Raw genomic sequence first — 21,312 nt, 5'->3', positions numbered from 1 at the left:
TACACAGAGAAAGAAGGAGAGGCAGAGAGAGAGAGGTCTTCCATCTGATGGTTCACTCCCCAAATGGCCACAATGGCTGGAGCTGAGCTGATCCAAAGCCAGGATCCTGGAGCTTCTTCCAGATCTTCCACATGGGTGCAGGGGCTCAAGAACTTGGGCCATCTTCTACTGTTTTCCCAGGCCATCGCAGAGAGCTGGATTGGAAGTAGAGCAGCTGAGTCTCAAACTGGTGCTCATATGGGATGCCAGTGATTCAGGCCAGGGCATTAACCCACTGTGCCACAGCGCTGGCCCTGTCCCATAAGTTTTGATATGATGTAATGCTGTCTTCATTCATTTCCAGAAATTTTTTGACTTTTCTTTTGATTTCTTCTATTACCCACTATTCAGGAACATGTTGCTCAGTGTCCATGTGCTCTAGAGATTCTTGTATTGTTGATTTCCAGCTTCATTCCAATGTGATCTGAGAAGATGCATAGTATGGATTTGATTTTTTAAAATTTGCTGAGACTTGCTTTATGGCCTAATATATGATTAGTCTAGAGAAAATTTCACGCACTGATGAGAAGAATGTATATTCTGTAACTATGGTGTGAAAAGTTGTGTAGATATCAGTTTGGTCCCTTCAGTCCATAGTGTTGATTAACTATGTTGTTCCTTTTTTGACTTTCTGTCTAGTTGATCTGTCCATTGATGAAAGTGGGTTGTATAGTCCCCCATTACTATTGTATTGGAGTCCATGTCTCCCTTTACATACATTAACATTTCTTTTAAATAGCCAGGCACCCTGTCATTGGATGCATATACATTTATTATAGTCACATCTTCCTGCTGAATTGATCCCTTAATCATTATATAGTGCCCTTCTTTGTCTCTTTTAACAGTTTTTGTGTTAAAGTATATTTTGTCTGATATTAGGATGGCAACATCTGCCTTTTTAAAAATTTTCTGTTGGCATGGAATATATTTTCTCATTCTTTCACTTTCAGTCTGCAGGTATCTTTGTTGGTAAGATGTGTTTCTTGTAGGCAGCAAGTAGATGAGTCTTTTTTTTTTAATCCATTCAGCCACTCTGTGTCTTTTAACTGGAGAGTTGAAGCCTTTTACATTCAAGGTGACTATTGATAAGTAACAACTTGGCTCTGCCATTTTTCTGTAAATCATATTCCTATTGTTTACTCTGGATTTCTTTTGTACTTTTACTGGGGGGATTTTCTGCTTTCACATTCTTTTGTAATGTTTCTGTTTCTGTGTGTAGCACATCCTTAAGCATCTTTTGTAAGGCTGGATGAGTAGTGACAAATTCTTTCAATTTCTGTTTGTTATGGAAAGTCTTTATTTCATCTTCATTCATAAATGAGAGCTTTTCAGGGTACAGTATTCTGGGTTGACAGGTTTTTTTTTTTTAAAGATTTGGACTATATCTTGCCGTTCTCTTCTAGCCTGTGGGGTTTCTGATGAGAAGTCTGCAGTGAGTCTAATTGGAGATCCTCTGAAACTAATCTGGCATTTATCTCATGCACATTTTAGAATCTTTTCTTTTCTTTCTTTCTTTATTTTTAAAGATTTTTATTTATTTATTTGACAGGTAGAGTTACAGACAGTGAGAGGGAGAGAGAGAAAGATCTTCCTTACATTGGTTCACTCCTCAAATGGTCACCATGGCCAGCACTGTGCCGATCTGAAGCCAGGAGCCAGGTGCTTCCTCCTGGTCTCTCTCAAGGGTGCAGGGGCCCAAGCACCTGGGCCATCCCCCACTGCCTTCCCAGGCCACAGCAGAGAGCTAGACTGGAAGAGGAGCAACCAGGACTAGAACCCGGTGCCCATATGGGATGCCGGCACTGCAGGCAGAGGATTAACCAAGTGAGGCATGGTGCCAGCCTCCTAAAATCTTTTCTTTATGTTTCACTGTGGAAGTTGTGGTGAAGATCTTTTCTGGTCATGTCTACTAAGAGTTCTATGTGCTTCTTCTATTGGACGTCCTTTCCTTTCTCCAAATTGGGCAAGTTTTCTGAAATTATTTCACTAAATAGGGCTTATATTTCATTGTTTCCTTTCACAGCTTCAGGAGCTCCTAAGATACGTATGTGGGTTGTTTTATAGTATCCCATAAATATCCAACACTGTTTTTAATTTATCTGTCGTCTTTTTTTAATCTGACTGGAAATTTTCCAAAGATTTATCTTCTAGCTTGGATATTCTATCTTCTGCCTTGCCAAGTCTGCTGCTAAGGCTTTCCAATGCATTTTTTATTTGATCTATTGAATTCTTCATTTCTAATATTTCATTTTGATTTCTCTTTAAAATAATTTCATGGGAAAAATTTTCATTAATGTTGTGTATAATTTTCTTTGGTTTGTGGATTTGCTTCTGATTGCATTTGAGTAATCCTATGAATAATTTTTTGAATTCCATTTCTGGTATTTCCTCAATCTCTTCATTTTCACATTCTAATATTGAAATGTGTTTCTTGATGAGGGTGGGGGGGTGGGTCATGGTGTCTTCCTTATTCTTGTTTCTTAAATTTCTGCATATATTTTTTGGCATTTGTGGAAATACTTAACATTTTTTTCCCTCAAATGGATTTTATCTTTGAGCTGTGCCTTTGTGGCTTAGTGAATTGTCTGCTCTTTCAGTGAATACAAATAGGTATGTGGTGGTTGTGGCCAGGGAGTTCTGCTCAGTGCTCCAGGGTGGAGTGAGTATCCAGGGAAGCACCTAAGTTGGTGGTGGTAGATCTCCTGTTTACAGAAGGGGGGTGGGATGTACACCTCTGTTGGTGTGATCACTCCTTCACCACCTCTCCTCCAAGCTGAGCAATTTCTGGGTGTTAGACCCCAGTGTATTCAACACTCATTCACACCACTGTATGAACCACACAAATGATGTGTGCAGTCCTCATTGTGAGCACAGTTCCTGCTGCAATGACCTGCCCCAAGCAACCAATGAGCTCCAGTTACACCCTGCATCTTCTCATGTAACCACCAAGTCCTCATGGTCTCAGCACCCAAGGCTCCCACAGTTGCTGGGTGCAGAACTTTTGCTTTGCTCTGGCAGTCTGTCCATTCAGCAGAGTGGCAGATGTTCCCTCAGCCAGCTCCACCTAAGTGTCTTGATCCTGGGGGTTGGGAGTGCCTTACTGTCCTGTATGAGTGCCTAGCCACTCCCAGGCAGGCTCAAAGTTAGTGGGAACTGCAGGTTTTTCCCTCAGAATCTCTGGAGCACACGTGTACTAAAGAGTCAGTTGCTGAGTGTTGCTCTCTCCCAACCACTGCTACCGGTACTGCTGAGGTGTTTGGTCTAAGCCAGTTGCTGTGAGTGCACAAAAAGTCTTCTGAAGCTGCTACCCAAAGCCAAGATAGTGCCCACCCTTTCTCAACCAGGCAGCAGATGCTGTTGTGGGTAAGTTGGGGTGAAATAAACATGCCCACTCTACTTCCACTGGGTCCACAGGCAACTGCTCGTCCTCAAGGCTCCAGTCTGGATTCATGCCATGCTCTTCTTCTGGCTATATTACCATTGTTTGCTTTAGTCCAGTCTCACCTCCTCCTCCAAGCAGCCACTATGTTGGCTCTTGCTCCAGCTCTTGACTGCTGCAGTTGTAGGTTGTATTCATGTTCATGCTGTACTTCCACACTCTCCACACAGGTCCACAGTGTTTCTCTTCCTCTTATAGGATTTCCTGTGTGGTTTTCTCTCCAATTATCTCCTGAGAGTGTATTTCCTACACTTTTACTATTTATCCCTAGCCTAGCACAGTATGTCATTCTCTAACGCACCATCATGGAATCTTCTTGAAGTACACTTATAAGAAGGTTGATCACTTGCTTCTGGTTTTAAATTTGATTTGTAACAGATCAAGGATCAGCAACCTATGTCCTATAAACCTAATGTGGCCTGCCACTTATCTTTGTAAATCAAGTTATATTGGTAGAGTTGAATATTTGCCATAGAGATGACTTGGCCTGCAAATCATAAAATATTTACCAGGTGCCCTTGCCATAGATTATCAAAATATAATTCTAGAAGACTCTTCATAATTTTTTGTAAACTGGAATTTATCTCTGGTAAGCAGAGATGGTTCAACATTCACAAATCAATAAATGTAATAAATCACATTAACAAGTTGAAGAATAAAAACCATATGATCTCAATAGATGCAGAGCAGACATTTGATAAAATACAACACCCTTTCATGATGAAACTTAAAGCAAATTGGTTATACAAGGAACATTCCTCAACACAGCCAGTGTCTTATTGAATGGGCAAAGTTGAAGCATTCCTGCTAAGATCCAGAATCAGATAAGGATGCCCACTGTCACCAGTGTTATTCAGTACAGTCCTGGAAGTTTTAGCCAAAGATGTTAAGCGAGAACAATAAATCAAAGGGACACAAATTGGAAAGGAGGAATCAAACCATCCCTATTTGCTGATGACATGATTCTATACATAGGGGAACCAAAAGACTTCACTAAGAGACTATTGGAACTCATAAAAGAGTTTGGTAAAATGGAAGGATATAAAAATAATACATAAAAATCAATAGCCTTTGTATACAAAGACAATGCCATGGCTGAGAAAGAACTTCTAAAATCAATCCCATCCACAGTAGCTACAAAAAAATTTAAATACCATGGAATAAATTTAACCAAGGTGGTGAATGATCTCTACAATGAAAATTACAGAACATTAAAAAATAGAAGATGCACACACAAAAATGGAAAAAATCTTCCATATTCATGGGTTGGAAGAGTTAATATCATCAAAATGTCCATACTACTGAAAGCAATTTTCAGATTAAATGTGATCTATATAAAAATACCAATGACATTTCTCTCAGATCTAGAAAAAAAATGATGCTAAAATTCTTATGGAAACACAAGAGACTCTGAATAGCTAAAGCAAACTATACAACAGAAAGCTGGAGGCATCACAATACCAGATTTCAAGACACATTATATGGCAGTTACAATCAAAACAGCAAGGAACCAGCACAAAAATAGACATGTAGACCACTGGAACAGAATAAAAACTCCAGAAATCAATCTATGTATATACAAACAACAAAATTTTGACAAAGGAACTAATATCAATCCCTGGAGCAAGGACAGCCTCTTCAAAAGCAAAATTGGATCTCTGTGTGCAGAAGTATGAAACAAAACTCCTGCTTTATTCTGGTCTGGCTGAAAAGCCCATAAGAGCATTTCAGGCATGGAAAGCCAAAACACTATGGCAAAAAAATGTCCTACATGAAGGATCTCTGTGAGAGAAACCCCAGTGAAAAGAATTGGCCATCAAAGAAGAATGTACTTTTCTCAGAAGGGAAGAGAACTACTTTGCTTATGGCCTCGTCTAAATAATGATGGATGATGTGGATTCAAAAGACTTCCATAGCCTTGGTAGCTCATATCAAGAGCCCCGGCTGGTCACTGAAGTCATACATGAGAGTGTTAATTGTTAAATTAAAAATGGGCATCACTGTGCACTTATCTCATGTAGGTCATCTGTCCTCAATGAGTTGTATTATGCGAATTAACTGAAAAATTTGTTCTCAAATAGTATGTGTGTGTGTGTGCAAATTGTTAAAATCTTTACTTAGTATAGAGTTGGTCTTCTCTATATAAAGTTAATTGAAAATGAATCTTAATGGAGAATGGGACTAGGAATGGGAGAGGGAGGAGGAGGTGGGGTGGGAGTGGAGGTGGGAGGGTGAGTATGGTGGGAAGAATCACTATATTCCTAAAGTTGTACTTAGGAAATTTGTGATCTTTAAAAAGTTTCTTTGAAAAAAAAAATACTCCTTCCTTACACCATCAACTCAAAGTGGATCAAAAATCTGCATCTACTGCCTGATACCATCAAATTACTGCAGAACATTGGGGAAACTCTGCAAGACATTGGCTCAGGCAAAGACTTCTTGGAAGAGATCCCAGAAGCACAGACAATCAAAGCAAAAATAGACAAATGAGATTACACCAAGCTGAGAAGCTTCTGTATTGCAAAAGAAACACACAATAAAGTGATGAAGCAATGGACAGAATAAGAGAAAATATTTGCAACTTTGAAACTGATAAAGGATTAATATCCAGAATATGTAAAATACTCAAGAAATTTGACAACAACAAAACAAACAAACCAATTAAGGAATGGGCAAAGGACTTGAACACGCAGATTTCAAAGGATGAAATTCAGATGGGCAAAAGTGATATGAAAAAATGCTTAGGATCACTAGCCACCAGGGAAATGCAAATCAAAACCACAATGAGGTTGCACCTCACACCTGTTAAAATGGCTCTCATACAGAAATCAACAAACAATATATGCTAGAAAGGATGTGGGGGAAAAGGTAGCCTAATCCACTGTTGGTGGGAATATAAACTGGAGCAGCCATTGTGGAAGACAGTATGGAGATACCTCAGAAATCTGAATATAGACCTACCATGTGACCCAGCAATCCCACCCCTGGGAATTTAACCAAACAAAATGAAGTCAGGATCTGAAAGAGTTATCTATGCAACTCAATTCCCAATAGCTAAGACATGGAATCAACACAGATATCCATCAACTGATGACTAGATAAAAAAATTATGGCATATATATACTATGGAATATTATGCAGCAGTTAAAAAGTGAAATCCTGAATTTTGTAACAAAATGAATGCAACTGGAAATCATTATAGTTAGTGAAATAAGCCAGTCCCAGAAAAAATGATGCTGAAATTCATATGAGGCCCAGGAGACCTCAAATAGCTAAAGCAATCTCGTACAACAAAAACAAAGCCAGAGGCATCACAATACCAGATTTCAGGACATCCTACAGGGCATGAACAACGTATTATTTTATTTCTTTTATTACTACTTAATACCATTGGTTGAACTCTTTAACACACAATTATTCTTAGATGTTTAAATTTAACTGAAAAGTGATCCCTGTTAAGTATAAGAGTGGGAATAAGAGAAGGGGGAGATGTACAGTTTGGCACATGCTCACTTGGACTTTCCCCAATGGTAGAGCTAGAAATGTACCAGGGGATTCCAATTCAATCCTATCAATGTGGTATGTACCAATGCCATCTCACTAGTCAATGTGATCAGTTTAGCTCATAACTGATCATAATGAAAGGATTAAGGATCAAAGGGATCACACAAACAAGACTAGTGTCTGCTAATACTAACTGATAGAATTAAAAAGGAAAGAATAATCCAACATGGGAAGCGGGATACATAGCAGACTCATAGAATGGCAGGTGCCCTAAACAGCACTCTGGCCTCAGAATCAGCCCTTAAGGCATTCAGATCTGGCTAAAAAGCCCATGAGAGTTTTTCAGGCATGGAAAGCCAAAACATTATGGAAAAAAAAAGACCTAAATGAAAGATCTCCGTGAGTGATATCCCAGTGGAAAGAATGGGCCATCAAAGAAGGAGGTACCTTTCTCTGAAGGGAGGAGAGTACTTCCACTTTGACTATGGCCTTGTCTAAATAAGATTGGAGTTGGCGAACTCAAGAGGCTTCCATAGCCTGAGCAGCTCATGACAAGAGCCTCGGGTGATTACTGACATGATAAATAAAAGTGTCAATTGTTAAGTCAACAACAGGAGTTACTCCCCATGTGGGATCTCTGTCCTTAATGTGTGAATTAATGCTATAAATAGTACTCAAACAGTATTTTACACTTTGTGTTTCTGTGTGGGTGCAAACTGTTGAAATCTTTACTTAGTATATACTAAATTATGATCTTCTGTATATGAAGATAATTGACAATGAATCTTGATGAAGAATGGGATGGGAGATGGAGTGGGAGATGGGGTGGTTGTGGGTAGGAGGGAGGTTATGGGGGGAAAAAGCCGCTATAATCCAAAAGTTGTACTTTGGAAATTTATATTTATTAGATAAAAGTTAAAAAAAAAAAAAAGAAATAAGCCAGTCTCAAAAAGACAAATACCACATGTTTTCCCCAATCTGTGGTAACTGATAGAGTGCCTAAACTGTAATGGATAGGAGTCCCATTTCCATTTTGAGATGATATGATTTTTAACAGCCCTTATCTTTACTATTGAAGAATAGTGTTTTTTACTTCAAACAATTTTTTGGACTCTTTACTTAATGTATGATTAATTTTATGAGTATAAAGTAAGCTGAAAATAGATCATCGTAAAAATTAAGAGATGGAAAAGGAGAGGAAGGAGGAAGAAGAGTGGGAACATGGGCAGGAGAGAGAGTAGGGTGGGAAGCATCACTATGTCCCTGAATCTTTATACATGAAATACATGAAATTTGTATACCTTAAATAAAATTTAAACAAGAATAAGCACACACACACAAATTGTAAAACATAATTACCTAGAAACAATTGATGATTCCTTAAATGTTCGAGAGTTCAATCTTAATTAACTTGCTCAAAATATTTTTCTCCTCAGAGATGAAGATAAACGGAAAACCTGGAAACCCAAGTTTTTTATATCAAAGGAAAAAAAGAAAAAAAGTGCTGAAGCATCAGAAAGGTAAGAAAACAGATGCATTTATATTATAGCTTATCTGTGGCAACTTACGCCTGTTTGACCCTAGGCAAACCATCAAATTTGATTGTCTAGTTCTTAGTCTACAAAATGATAATAACCTATGTCATAGTACATCTGAAAGGATTAAGAGAGACAATGGGGGATGGATTTGTGGTATCCTGGGTTAAGATGACATTTGGGACCCCTTCATCTCATACATCTCATACTGAAGTGCCAATTTGAGTCCCAGCTCCCTGCTAATGAACCTGGGAAGGCAGCAGATGATGGCCCAAGTATTTGAGTTCCTATTTTACATGTTGTAGAATGGGATAGAGTTCCTGGCTCCTGGGTTTGGCATGACCCAGCCCCAGCTTTGGCAATCATCTTGGGAGTGACCCAGCAGATAAAGATTGGTCTCTCTCTCTCCACACCGTTGTCCCCTCCCTGTCTCTCTTTCTCTCCTTGTCTCTCTGCCTTTCAAATAAATAACTCTTCAAAGAAAAAAAGAAAGATGGATATGAAAATGTTAAACACCACACACATTTATCTTCAGAATCTTCATCCTTGCCATTGGTGAGTGGAGAATGAAGAAAAGATTTCAAGATGGCCCTTGTCATATAATGAAAAACTTCTAATTTTCTTTTAAGCTAAAACTTTTTGTCTTATAAGATAGAACCTAAAACACCAATTTGAACTTTATGAAACTTTAAGAGAAACTAGGTGTCATATAGTATGCTTCCTCTATAATGTAATATAGTTCTAGCTGTGACTACAACTAGTATCAGAGTTTACAAAGAACATTGTGTGGATTCTCACCCTTCTTCTTGTGATGCAAGTCCCCAGTTGGATGTTGCAGGAGGTGATGTTTTTACCAACTAAGTTGTCACGTAACGCTCTGTTCTTCAGTCTTCATAATTGCTAGGCTATGGCACAGGGTCTGGGGTGCTTTCTTTAATGTTGGGGGAAAATCTTCTAAATAGTTACTGAGCTGTGAACATTATGTGAACATTGTTCTGGAAAACCTGTCTAGAAAAGTCCTACTAGGCACCCCAAAAGAAATCAGACATCAGTCTGTACAAAATCTAAACTCTAAGGATGATCCTACCCTTACGTTTATTTTCTTTGGGTGTATTGAAGTAATTTATTTGTTATAACTTGGAAAAAATATATTCACCAACTAAACTAGGACAAACATCTTTCTACTTTAAACTTCATAGCTTCACGTGCATTAACATAGCTCAGCAAATGGGAATATAAGAGGGGGAATATCATCAAAACTTTTGACCCTGCCACTCCACACAATCCCCAAAAGCTTTTCAGTATATTTACAAATATAAGTATTTCGGGAGACAATTCTTTAGTGCTTTTTTTATTTCTTATAACAAATTGATTTATTAATATACTTTAACTCTCAACTGAGTAAATGTTTGAAAATGCAATAATGGGGCTTTCATTATTCCTGTAAATGAATGCATTGGTTTCTTTTTTTAAAAGATTTATTTATTTTTTTGAAAGAGCTACAGAAAGAGAGAGGGAGAGGCAGAGAGAGAGAGAGAGAGAGAGAGAGAGAGAGAGAGAGCTCTTCCATCCACCTGTTCACTCCCCCAGATGACCACAATGGTCAGGGCTGAGACAGGTTGAAGTCAGAAGCTTCATCAGGGTCTCTCAGATGGATGACAGGGGCCTACTATTTAGACAGTCCTCCTTTGCTTCTCCTGGGCCATTAACAGGGAGTTGGATCAGAAGTAGAGCTGCCGGGACATGAACCTGGGACATGAACCAGTGCCCATATGGGACCCAGGCATTGCAAGCGGTAGGTGGCTTTACCCACCACACCACAATGCCAGCCCCAAATGGATCAGTCTCTATGTGCTCTTTTATCATTTTAAAATGCTTTCTACTGTAATTTCTTCTGCCAGTAAGAGATACTTCCTATATTATTTCAACCCTTTGTTAGTCAAAGATAATGGCTAGTTTTAAGATAAATTGTGTAAGGATCTCAGGTATAGAGCATTAAAAGTATAGCCCGTCTTGCACAATGACCCAAGTAGACATATGTGTAGGTAAGACGTATATGTTGTGAGATACATGTGTAGAGATTGCTAGAAAGGGAGATAAGGGCCAAATTATAAAATACCCTGCAAATGAATTTAGACTTTTCCTATAGGCAGTATAGACACATTGTAAAGTTTTAAGCGAGAGAGTAGATTGATTAAGTTTTAGAAAGAAAACTCTGGAGACAGGAATGGGATAGATTCAAGGAAGGAGAGGCAAGAAGATGGCATTTCAGGCAAGAAGTTGTGGTAGTCTTGAGAGATGGCAGCGGCTGTAATCTTGGAGAGAAAGAAACATGTAGGAGACACTTCTAGGTAAAACTGACGGGATTTGATTGACTTTTCCTATCAATATAGTAAGTTGATACAAAGCAGAACCGAACCCTACATGGAGAGCAGGAGGGATAAAGGGGGGGAGGATGAGGTTAACCAGTTTCTGCTCTAAACTTACTCACTTTTACATGTTAAAATCCATTTACCTCTTTTGTGGCATCTTGCTTTATTTTCTTAATTCTATCCACCTCCCAAATCATTGGGTAAACAGGACAGTTCTATGAACAACATAAATGTATGATTTTCCCAGTAATGCTTAAAAAGTTGGAAAGCCACAAAATGTAAGCCCTTTACCCATTCTTACTGGTTTCCATTAATTAATCTAAAGGTGAGTGAAAAAACTTCAAAATATCCTTAAGTTTCTTTTTTAAAAAGTTAATTATGCTTTTAAGTCTGATTTAGAGAAGTTTCTTATTTTTCTTAAATTGTTCAACTAATTTGTTTAATATATTTTTATAGTAATTGACACATAGTAACCACACATTTTCATGGGGTGCAGTGTGATATTTCAACACGTGTATACAGTGAGAAGATCAGGGTTCCTGACATATTCATCACCTTATATAGGCTCATTTCTTTGTGTTGGGAACATTCAAAATCCTTGCTAATAATTTGAAATATATATGTAAATATTACATTTATAATTGTTATCATCCATAGTTACCATGCTGGACTCTAGAACGATTAGAAGTTATTCATCCTATAAAACTGATTCATCCTATAAAACTGCATTTCCTGAACCCCTTAAACATCCTTCATCAATGTCATTTTATTCTATCTTGCTATCAAAAATACTTGAAAATTGTGGGGAAAAGTAATTGATATTTCTTGTCTTGTTCAGCTGTTTGGACAATGTGTTTTAGTGGAAAGATATTTGTGCATTTATATGTGTGTGTATATATATACGTATGCTTACAGAAATGACTATAATTTTACACAAAATTATATACACACAAAATTACACCTAAATTTATCATGAAATAGAATGATTTTGTAGATTTGGGAACTTAAAGATTTTATAGTAGAACGTTTAACTCTACTGCATATTTCTTACCAGTTTTTCTCCCAGAAATTTCTTCAGAATTAAGAAGCAAAACTTAGAAAAGAACAGAATAGAAAGAGAAGAGAAGCTTTTTAGGGAAAAATTTGAGGTATGTTCTCTTCTGAAGGTAAGAATTTGGAATATTAATAGCTAGGAACTCCCATGTTTAAAGATTATATATATATATATATATATATACACACACACACACACACACACTATACCTCTAACATCTTTGATAATGTTTGAATGAAAAAGCTGATACTGTATTTTGAATTCTCCCTGATGCATTTCTACATTAACATAGCCATGTATATGCTATTTTCTCTGCCTGGGAAAACTCCTGAGTTGTTCTTTAATGTTCTGTTCAAATGTCACTAGTCTTTCCCAGCTGCTCCAGGTGAAGTGACTCCCTCAGCACATTTTATGTAACTGTGATACCCATATCATGGGTAATACTGATCAGTTGGATTATAGCATGTGTGTGTGCCCACTAAATAGTTATGTTCCTCTGCAGGGTGAGACTCTGTCTCATTCAACCTTGCCCCTAATTCCTAACATTAAACCAGATATACATACTGTTCAGTGACTGAATAGTGGGCTAAATAAGTAACAATGGAATGACTTGAGAAGAATCTGAAACTCTTGGACATCTTATACTGTCATTAAGCTATGGGGCATTTTTCCAATATCTTAAAGTCCAAATGGTCCTTCCTAAATTTTTTAACTGTTATTTAATGCATATAAATTTCCAAAGTACAGCTTATGGATTACAATGGCTTCCCCCACCCCATAACTTCCCTCCCACCCACAACCCTCCCCTTTCCCACTCCCTCTCCCCTTCCATTCACATCAAGATTCGTTTTCAATTCTCTTTATATGCAGAAGATCAGTTTAGTATATATTAAGTAAAGATTTCAACAGTTTGCACCCACATAGAAACACAAAGTGAAAAATACTGTTTGAGTACTAGTTATAGCATTAAATCACAATGTACAGCACATTAAGGACAGAGATCCTACATGAGGAGTAAGTGCACAGTGACTCCTGTTGTTGACTTAACAAATTGGCACTCTTGTTTATGGCATTAGTAATCACCCTAGGCTCTTGTCATGAGTTGCCAAAGCTATGGAAGCCTTTTGAGTTCACCGACTCTGATCATATTTAGACAAGGTCATAGTCAAAGTGGAAGTTCTCTCCTCCCTTCAGAGAAAGGTACCTCCTTCTTTGATGACCTGTTCTTTCCACTGGGATCTCACTCACGGAGATCTTTCATGTAGGTCATTTTTTTTTTTTTGACAGAGTGTCTTGGCATTCCATGCATGAAATACTCTCATGGGTTTTTCAGCAAGATCTGAATGCCTTAAGGGCTGATTCTGAGGCCAGAGTGCTGTTTAGGACATCCGCCATTTTATGAGTCTGCTGTGTATCCCACTTCCCATGGTGGATCGTTCTCTCCCTTTTTTGTTCTATCGGTTAGTATTTTCAGATACTAGTCTTCTTTATGTGATCCCTTTGATTCTTAGTCCTATCATTATGATCAATTGTGAACAGAAAATGATCAAATGGACTAGTGAGATGGCATTGGTACATGCAACCTTGATGGGATTGAATTGGAATCCCCTGGTATGTTTCTAACTCTACCGTTTGGGGCAAGTCAGCTTGAGCATGTCCCAAATTATACATCTCTTCCCTCTCTTATTCCCACTCTTATATTTAACAGGGATCACTTTTCAGTTAAGTTTCAACACTTAAGAATAACTGTGTATTAATTACAGAATTAAACCAATAGTATTAGGTAGAACAGACAAAAAAAATACTAAGAGGGATAACATATCAAGTTGTTCATCAACAGTCAGGGAAAAGGCTGATCAAGTCACCGTTTCTCACAGTGTCCATTTCACTTTAACAGGTTTCCTTTTTGGTGCTCGGTTAGTTGTCCTTCCTAATTTCATATATTTAAAAAGTGAGAACTTATTCATTAAAAAATATATATATTTAACACTTTCCATGTGCCGGATTAGGAGAAACAAAGGGTGCATCCTGCTCATAAAATATGTCTAAGTCACAGCCTGAAATCTTTCACAAGTTCTTCATGGCCAAATGGATAAAGTTTAGGCTTCTTAACATGGCATATAAATCTCTGAATGTCATGACCTATGCTTGCCTTTCTGGTTTTATCTCCTGCCACTCTTTGCCTTGCACTTTCTGCTCTGGAAACAAATGGTCATAGTTCTGTCTCTTGAATAACTTCCACCTCTGTGTTTGTCTTGCTTCTTCATTTCTCCAGCATGTACTTGGTGTATTCTGACCGTCTGTTATACCCTTGCGATAGCCTCCATCTGACTTGTTTACTTTTCAAGATCCAGTTGGGGCATCTCCTCTTTCCAGGAAGACTTGCCCAAATTCCTGACTGAAGAAATGACACTTCTTCTACCAATCTATATACCTGAGCAACCTCTTGATTATTGCATTTACATATTTATCAAACTATGAGATCCGAGAGGACAAAGATTATCTTATTTAATCTTCATATTCACGTGCACAGCAGCATAAAAGTACCTGAGACTTTGTAAACATCCAAATATATGTATAAAAAGGTTTAAAATAGGAATATACATAATTTTCTCATAATCACTGATAACCCCTGACTGGGCCAAAGCTGGATAGTGTTACTATATTTAGAAATTGTAATATGAAATTACATTTTAAATTTATCTACTATAAATTGTTATGTTATTTGATTAGGTGATAACAGTATAGTAATTACTTGTTGGAAAGACCCTTATATTCCTCTAGTGACATTTTCCCTCACCATATTTTTGACAGTCTCATATGAGACAAACTCCATTTGCTGTATACATATATGATTTCATTCTTCAGTATTACCTGTGATGATTTTCCATAGTCAGAAAAAAATGATTTATTTTAATCATTTTTACGCAGCTCAAATCACAAAATACTGAGTACTCATTTGTGCCAGGCATTGAAAACACAAAGATATATATGACTATCTTCCATTTTCATATTATAAGACAGTAGGTTTATTAAATGCTGTATTAGGAGAAACTACAACATACAGTTTAAACAGTAAATTATACAAGCCATCATCAAAGTGTTTATGTGAGATGGTTAAGCGAAGGAGCAGTGGCATGCAAATATGAAGGGCTTGTGGTGCATGTAAGGATAGCATATAGCCTGATAAGATCTCAAAAGGATGGGATGGAAGGATGGGGAATGATGGTATGCAAAGGATCATGAATGTGAAGCTAAGAAGTGAAATCAGTGAAGACTTTTGAGAACTAGACAAATGAAAAAATGACCTAATCATATTTGTATTTCAAGGCATTTTGGTCGATTCACATTGAACTATGCCTTGGAAGAAGACGACAACTATTTAGGAAGCTATCCCTTTGCTGGGCAAAAGAAAAATACATCTTGTAGATCAGATCCCATTTGGTATAGAGTGACCTTAAGAATTTATAATCCAAATTCAGGACACTTCTGAGAGCAGAAAGAGGTACTCTTCATTATCATAATACTTGTAGATAGAGACAAAAATTATAGACAGAGACAAGCCTGGGCATAGGAGATATTTGGTCATTCTAATTTGGTTAAATAAACATCTGTAACTAAGCTGCATATATTAGAATTGGTTTTTTCTAGTCAACAGATTTATTCAATACATTAGATATTGAAGTACCTGTGTGTTTATAGGCTGGCTAGTTTATCACACAGAAAAATGTTTGATTAGGTCAGAAGTAGAATTTCTCATTTTCCCCCCACAAATGCCTACCTTCGAGCAAAAAAGGAGAGTGGGAATTGCTCCTATATACACAATCCCACCACTTTAAGACACATGTACTGTTGTTATATGTAAGTTTACTCAAAGATGAAGAGTGAACAAACAGTGCCATCTAGAAATGCTAGGTATATAAAAATATTTAAGGCATTAAACAGATAAAGAGGATTTTGTTTTTTAACTTCTGCCCTCCTGGGTGTAATACTGTAGTAGCTAACACACCATCCATAATACTATAGCCTTATTAAAGACTCCTCATCCCTTAGCATCCATTCCCATACAATTAGATGATTGATGTGAAAATACTAGGAAAATATAATCTTACTAAACAAATGTAAAATTGTAGAATTTTAACACTATTTTCTTAAAAGACTTTCACTGCATATTTTTCCATTTTCTATTTATTGAGGTGTCACCTAACCAATCAGTATCTAGCATCTTCTGTTCATTTTTAAGTTAATATACTATATCTTCTGTTAATTTTGTTATACTGAAGATAACAATTATATAAATAAGCATGGTCTGATTAATCATTTCTAATTTCAGTACGACAAAGAGATTGTTGTCCTCAACAAAGCAATAGTGTGCTCCAATAATACAAGAAATGGAATATTTGATTTGCCAGTAACCCGTGGGGAAGAACTGGAAGTTATTGATATTACTGAACAAAATCTAGTGATATGTCGAAATTCTAAAGGCAAATGTAAGTTTATTCACTTAAAGGTCAGACAATAAATTACTGTTCTTAAAGAAATTTTCTCTGTAACTTTAAGATTAGTAATAGTCGTTTTATTTATATAGATGGATATGTGCTCATTGAACATCTAGATTTCAAGTAAGTGCTTTTATACTTCCAATTCATGAGTTCTAAATAATTAATAATTAATTAATGTTGTATATACATTAGTCTCAAGAAAAGGCTACTAGATTTACTGAGAGAGTCATGCAGTGCCCTATTCTGTATGGATTATATTGGAAGAGGTTGTTTTTCTTTTGTTTTTTTGTGTTTTTTGTTTTTTTTGTTTTTTTTTTTTTTTTTGGATAGGCAGAGTTAGAGAGAGACAGAGAGAAAGGTCTTCCTTCTGTCGGTTCACTCCCCTAATGGCCGCTACGGCCGGTGCACTGCGGCCGATCCGAAGCCAGGAGCCAGGTACTTCCTCCTGGTCTCCCATGCGGGTGCAGGGCCCAAGGACTTGGGCCATCCTCCACTGCCTTCCCGGGCCACAGCAGAGAGCTGGACTGGAAGAGGAGCAACCAAGACAGAATCCGGCACCCCAACTGGGTCTAGAACCCCGGGGTGCCAGTGCCGCAGGCGGAGGATTAGCCTAGTGAGCTGCAGCGCCAGCCGGAAGAGTTTTTATTATTGTGTTGCCTATGTATCTTACCAAACTTCTCTATAGAGCATATTTATATTTTGAGGAAGCATAAAAATACTGAATTGGACTATCCCTATTCATTGGCCTAATTTCAAAATATTTTGTCTATTTTTCTTCTCAGCAATCAAGGTTGGTCACCTTAGGAAAGTCAAGACGGAATGCCAGGGGCTGTACTAGCCTCAAATCTCAATCCTGCCTCATATCAGTTCCAGTTTACACATGAAAATGAGATGTACTTTGGCAACTTTGGTTCAGAACGTGGAAGAGAAAGACAAAGGCAAACTCTCTATATTTTGATGCAGGTTTCACTCCTGAAGGGTTATCTTTCAGTGTCTTTTTCAGTACATATTTCACTCCAGTTCAGGAGAATGTGAAACTGTATATGTTAGCACTGTAGCACTTGCTTAATGAGCCACATCCAAAGTTAGAAACCATGCCTTCTGGCACCTCGGCAGTTGTGCAGATGGTTAGTTTGCTTCTAATATTAGTACACAAGTGTTTTGAATTTCTAGATGTTATGCATTTAAATATGGCATAATTAAATTCTGAACAATCAATAATATAGCCAAGGTCTGTCTTTTTTTTTCTTATTATTTAATAAATGTGAATTTACAAAGTGCAACTTTTGTATTGTTGTTGGTTCCCCCCCACCCTCCCTCCTGCAGCCCTCCCCTCTCCCACTCCCTCTCCCATCCCACCCTTCATCGAGTTTCATTTTCAATTACCTTCATATACAGAAGATCAACTTAGTATATACTAAGCAAGGATTTCAACAGGCTGCATTCACACAACTGCACAAGGTATAGGGTATTGTTCGACTAGTAGTGTTGTTTTTATGTTTCATAGTAAAACACATTAAGGACAGAGATCCTACGTGGGGAGCATGTACCCAGTGACTCCCATTATAGATTTAACAATTGGCACTCTTATTTATGGCGTCAGCAATCACCCGAGGCTCTTGCCATGAGCTTTCTAGGCTATGGAAGCCCCTTGAGTTCACCAACTTTGAACTTGTTTAGTCAAGGCCGTATCACAGTGGAGGTTCCTTCCTCCCTTCGGAGAAAGGCACCTCCCTCCTTGATGGCCTGTTCCATCCACTGGAGTCTTGTTTACCAGGATCTTTCATTTAGATTGTTTTTGCCACCATGTCATGGCTTTCCATGCCTGTGAGACTCTCATGGACTTTTAGCCAGATCCAAATGCCCCAAGGGTTGATTCTGAGGCCAGAGTGCTGTTTTGGGCGTTTGCCATTCTATGAGTCTGCTGTGTGTCCTGCTTCCCCCGCAGGATCATTCTCTCCCTTTTAATTCTATCCTTCATTATTTGCTTACACTGGTCTTGTTTGTAAAATCTCTTCGACACTTACCCTATTTTTTTTGATCGGTTGTGACTTATACTTATCACTTTACCAAGTGCGCTGACATTGGTACATGTCTCCTTGATAAGATTGAGTTAAAATCCCCTGGCACATTTCTAGTTCCACCATTGGAGGTAAGTCCGAGTGAGCATGTGCCAACCTATATATCTCCTCCCTCTCTTATTCACACTCTTATGTTTAACAGAGATCACTTTTCTGTTAATTTTTAAATGCCTAAGAATGATTGTGTATTGATTAGAGTTCAACCAGTGGTATTAAGTAGAACAAACTGAGCAACAACAACAACAAAATACTAAAAGGAATAAAATAGTAAGTTGTTCCTGAACAGTCTAGACAAGGGCTGATTATGTCATTGTCTCTGATAGTGTCCATTTCACTTCAATGGGTATAATTTTAGATGCTTGTTTAGTTGCCATCGATCAGGGAGAACATATGCTATTTGTCCCTTTTGGACTGGCTTATTTCACTCAGCATGATATTTTCCAGCTTCCTCCATTTTGTTGTAAATGCCCGGATTTCATTGTTTTTTACTGCTGTATAGTGTTCCATAGAGCACATATCCCATAGTTTCTTTATCCAGTCATCTATTGATGGACATTTAGGTTGCTTCCATGTCTTAGCTATTGTGAATTGAGCTGCAACAATATTGAAGTGCAAATGGCTCTTTTTTTCTCCCCTTTAATTCCATTTGGGTAAATTCCAAGGAGTGGGATGGCTGGGTCCTGTGGTAGTACTACATTCAGGTTTCTGAGGACTCTCCAAACTGTCTTCCATAGTGGCTTTACCAGTTTGTATTCCCACCAACAGTGGATTAGTGTCCCTTTTTCCCCACATCCTCACCAGCATCTGTTGTTGGTTGATTTCTGTAAGCCAATCTAACCAGAGCGAGGTGAAACCTCATTGTGGTTTTGATCTGCATTACCCTGATGGCTAGTGATCCTGAGCATTTTTTTCATGTGTCTGTTGGCCATTTGGATTTCCTCTTTTGAAAAATGTCTGTTTGCCGGCACCGTGGCTCAACAGGCTAATCCTCCGCCTTGCGGCGCCGGCACACCGGGTTCTAGTCCCAGTCGGGGCACCGGATTCTGTCCCGGTTGCCCCTCTTCCAGGCCAGCTCTCCGCTGTGGCCAGGGAGTGCAGTGGAGGATGGCCCAAGTGCTTGGGCCCTGCACCCCATGGGAGACCAGGAGAAGCACCTGGCTCCTGGCTTCGGATCAGCGAGATGTGCCGGCCGCAGCGGCCATTGGAGGGTGAACCAACGGCAAAAAGGAAGACCTTTCTCTCTGTCTCTCTCTCTTTCTCACTATCCACTCTGCCAAAAAAAAAAAAAAAAAAAAAAAAAAGTCTGTTAAGGTCCTTGGCACATCTTTTTATTGGGTTGTTTGTTTTGATTCTGTGGTGTTTCTTGATCATTTTATAGATTCTAGTTGTTAATCCTTTATCTGTTGTGTAGTTAGTGAATAACGTCTCCCATTCTGTTGGTTGCCTCTTCACTTTCCTGACTGTTTCCTTTGCTGTAAAGAAACTTTTCAATTTGAGGTAATCCCATTTGTTTGTTTTATCTTTGATTACCCGTGCCTCTGGAGTCTTCTCCAAGAATTCTTCACCTGTTCCAATATCTTGGAGGGTTTCCCCTATGCTCTCAATTAGTTTTATGGTGTCATGGCGCATCTGTAGTTCTTTGATCCATGTTGAGTGGATTTTTGTGTAAGGTGTAAGGTAGGGGTCTTGCTTAATACTTCTACATGTGGACATCCAGTTTTCCCAGCACCGTTTGTTGAAGAGGCTGTCCTTGTTCCAGGGGTTGGTTTTAGGTACTTTGTTGAATATGAGTTGGTTATAGATGTTTGGGTTGATCTCCGGTGTTTCTATTCTGTTCCATTGGTATAACCATCTGTTTTTGTACCAGTACCAGGCTGTTTTAATTATAACTGCCCTGTAGTATGTCTTGAATCTGCAATTGTGATGCCTCCAGCTTTGTTTTTATTATAAAGGATTGCTTTAGCTATTCTCGGTCTCCTGTTTCTCCATATGAATTTCAGCATCATTTTTGCTAGGTCTTTGAAGAATGACTTTGGTATTTTGATTGGTATTGCATTAAACTTGTAAATTGCTTTTGGGAGAATGGACATTTTGATGATATTGATTCTTCCAATCCATGAGCATGGCAGGTTTTTCCATTTTTTTGTGTCGTCTTCTATTTCTTTTTTTAGTGTTTTGTAATTTTCATCATAGAGGTCTTTGGCACCCTTGGTTAAATTTATTCCAAGGTACTTTATTGTTTTTGTGGCTATTGTGAATGGGATTGATCTTAGAAGTTCTTCCTCGGCCACGGCATTATCTGTGTATACAAAGGCTGTTGATTTCTGAGCGTTGACTTTGTATCCTGCTACTTTACCAAACTCTTCTATGTGTTCCAATGTCTCTTATAGGAATTTATTGGCCAAGGTCTTTCAAATACTCAAATTGAAGATGTAATCTTAAAATATTTATGGCAGCCTTTTTAAAAATCAAGATATAAGTTTCTTCTTGCTTTATCAAAAAATAAAATCCTATGACTTCTACTCAACATTAGTTTCCTTTGGGAATAGTTAGTTGGCTGAGAAGAAATTTATTCCTAATTTCACACAACATCATTTTAAGAAGTGCCTAAGTATATTTAACAATCTAAATAATACATGTATGTGCTGTGTCACTTTAAAACATCCTATTCCCCAAAATAAGGAAAATTGTTATTTTGTCTATGCCTGAATATTTATTCAAATATAATTCAAATGTATTTTCATTTATGTGAAAATAAAAATTAAAAAGCAGAGCTGTAAATAACA

The 21,312-nt window shown here is 37.9% G+C and overlaps 1 protein-coding gene across 1 annotated transcript in view; it reads left to right on the top strand.

The window, feature by feature from the left end:
* The window catches only part of FYB2 (FYN binding protein 2), a 114,488-nt gene extending 97,919 nt beyond the window's left edge, over positions 1-16,569 (top strand). The window contains 4 exon segments of the mRNA XM_062190088.1: positions 8,419-8,502; positions 11,944-12,037; positions 16,277-16,433; positions 16,532-16,569. Of these exon segments, the coding sequence (XP_062046072.1) occupies positions 8,419-8,502; positions 11,944-12,037; positions 16,277-16,433; positions 16,532-16,569 (373 nt within the window).
* The last annotated feature ends 4,743 nt before the right edge of the window (positions 16,570-21,312 follow it).

The sequence above is a fragment of the Lepus europaeus genome, chromosome 5, assembly GCF_033115175.1.
Source record: "Lepus europaeus isolate LE1 chromosome 5, mLepTim1.pri, whole genome shotgun sequence".
Classification (NCBI taxonomy): Eukaryota; Metazoa; Chordata; class Mammalia; order Lagomorpha; family Leporidae; genus Lepus; species Lepus europaeus.
Note: the sequence above shows the minus strand (reverse complement) of the source record. Positions and strands in the feature narration are given on the sequence as shown.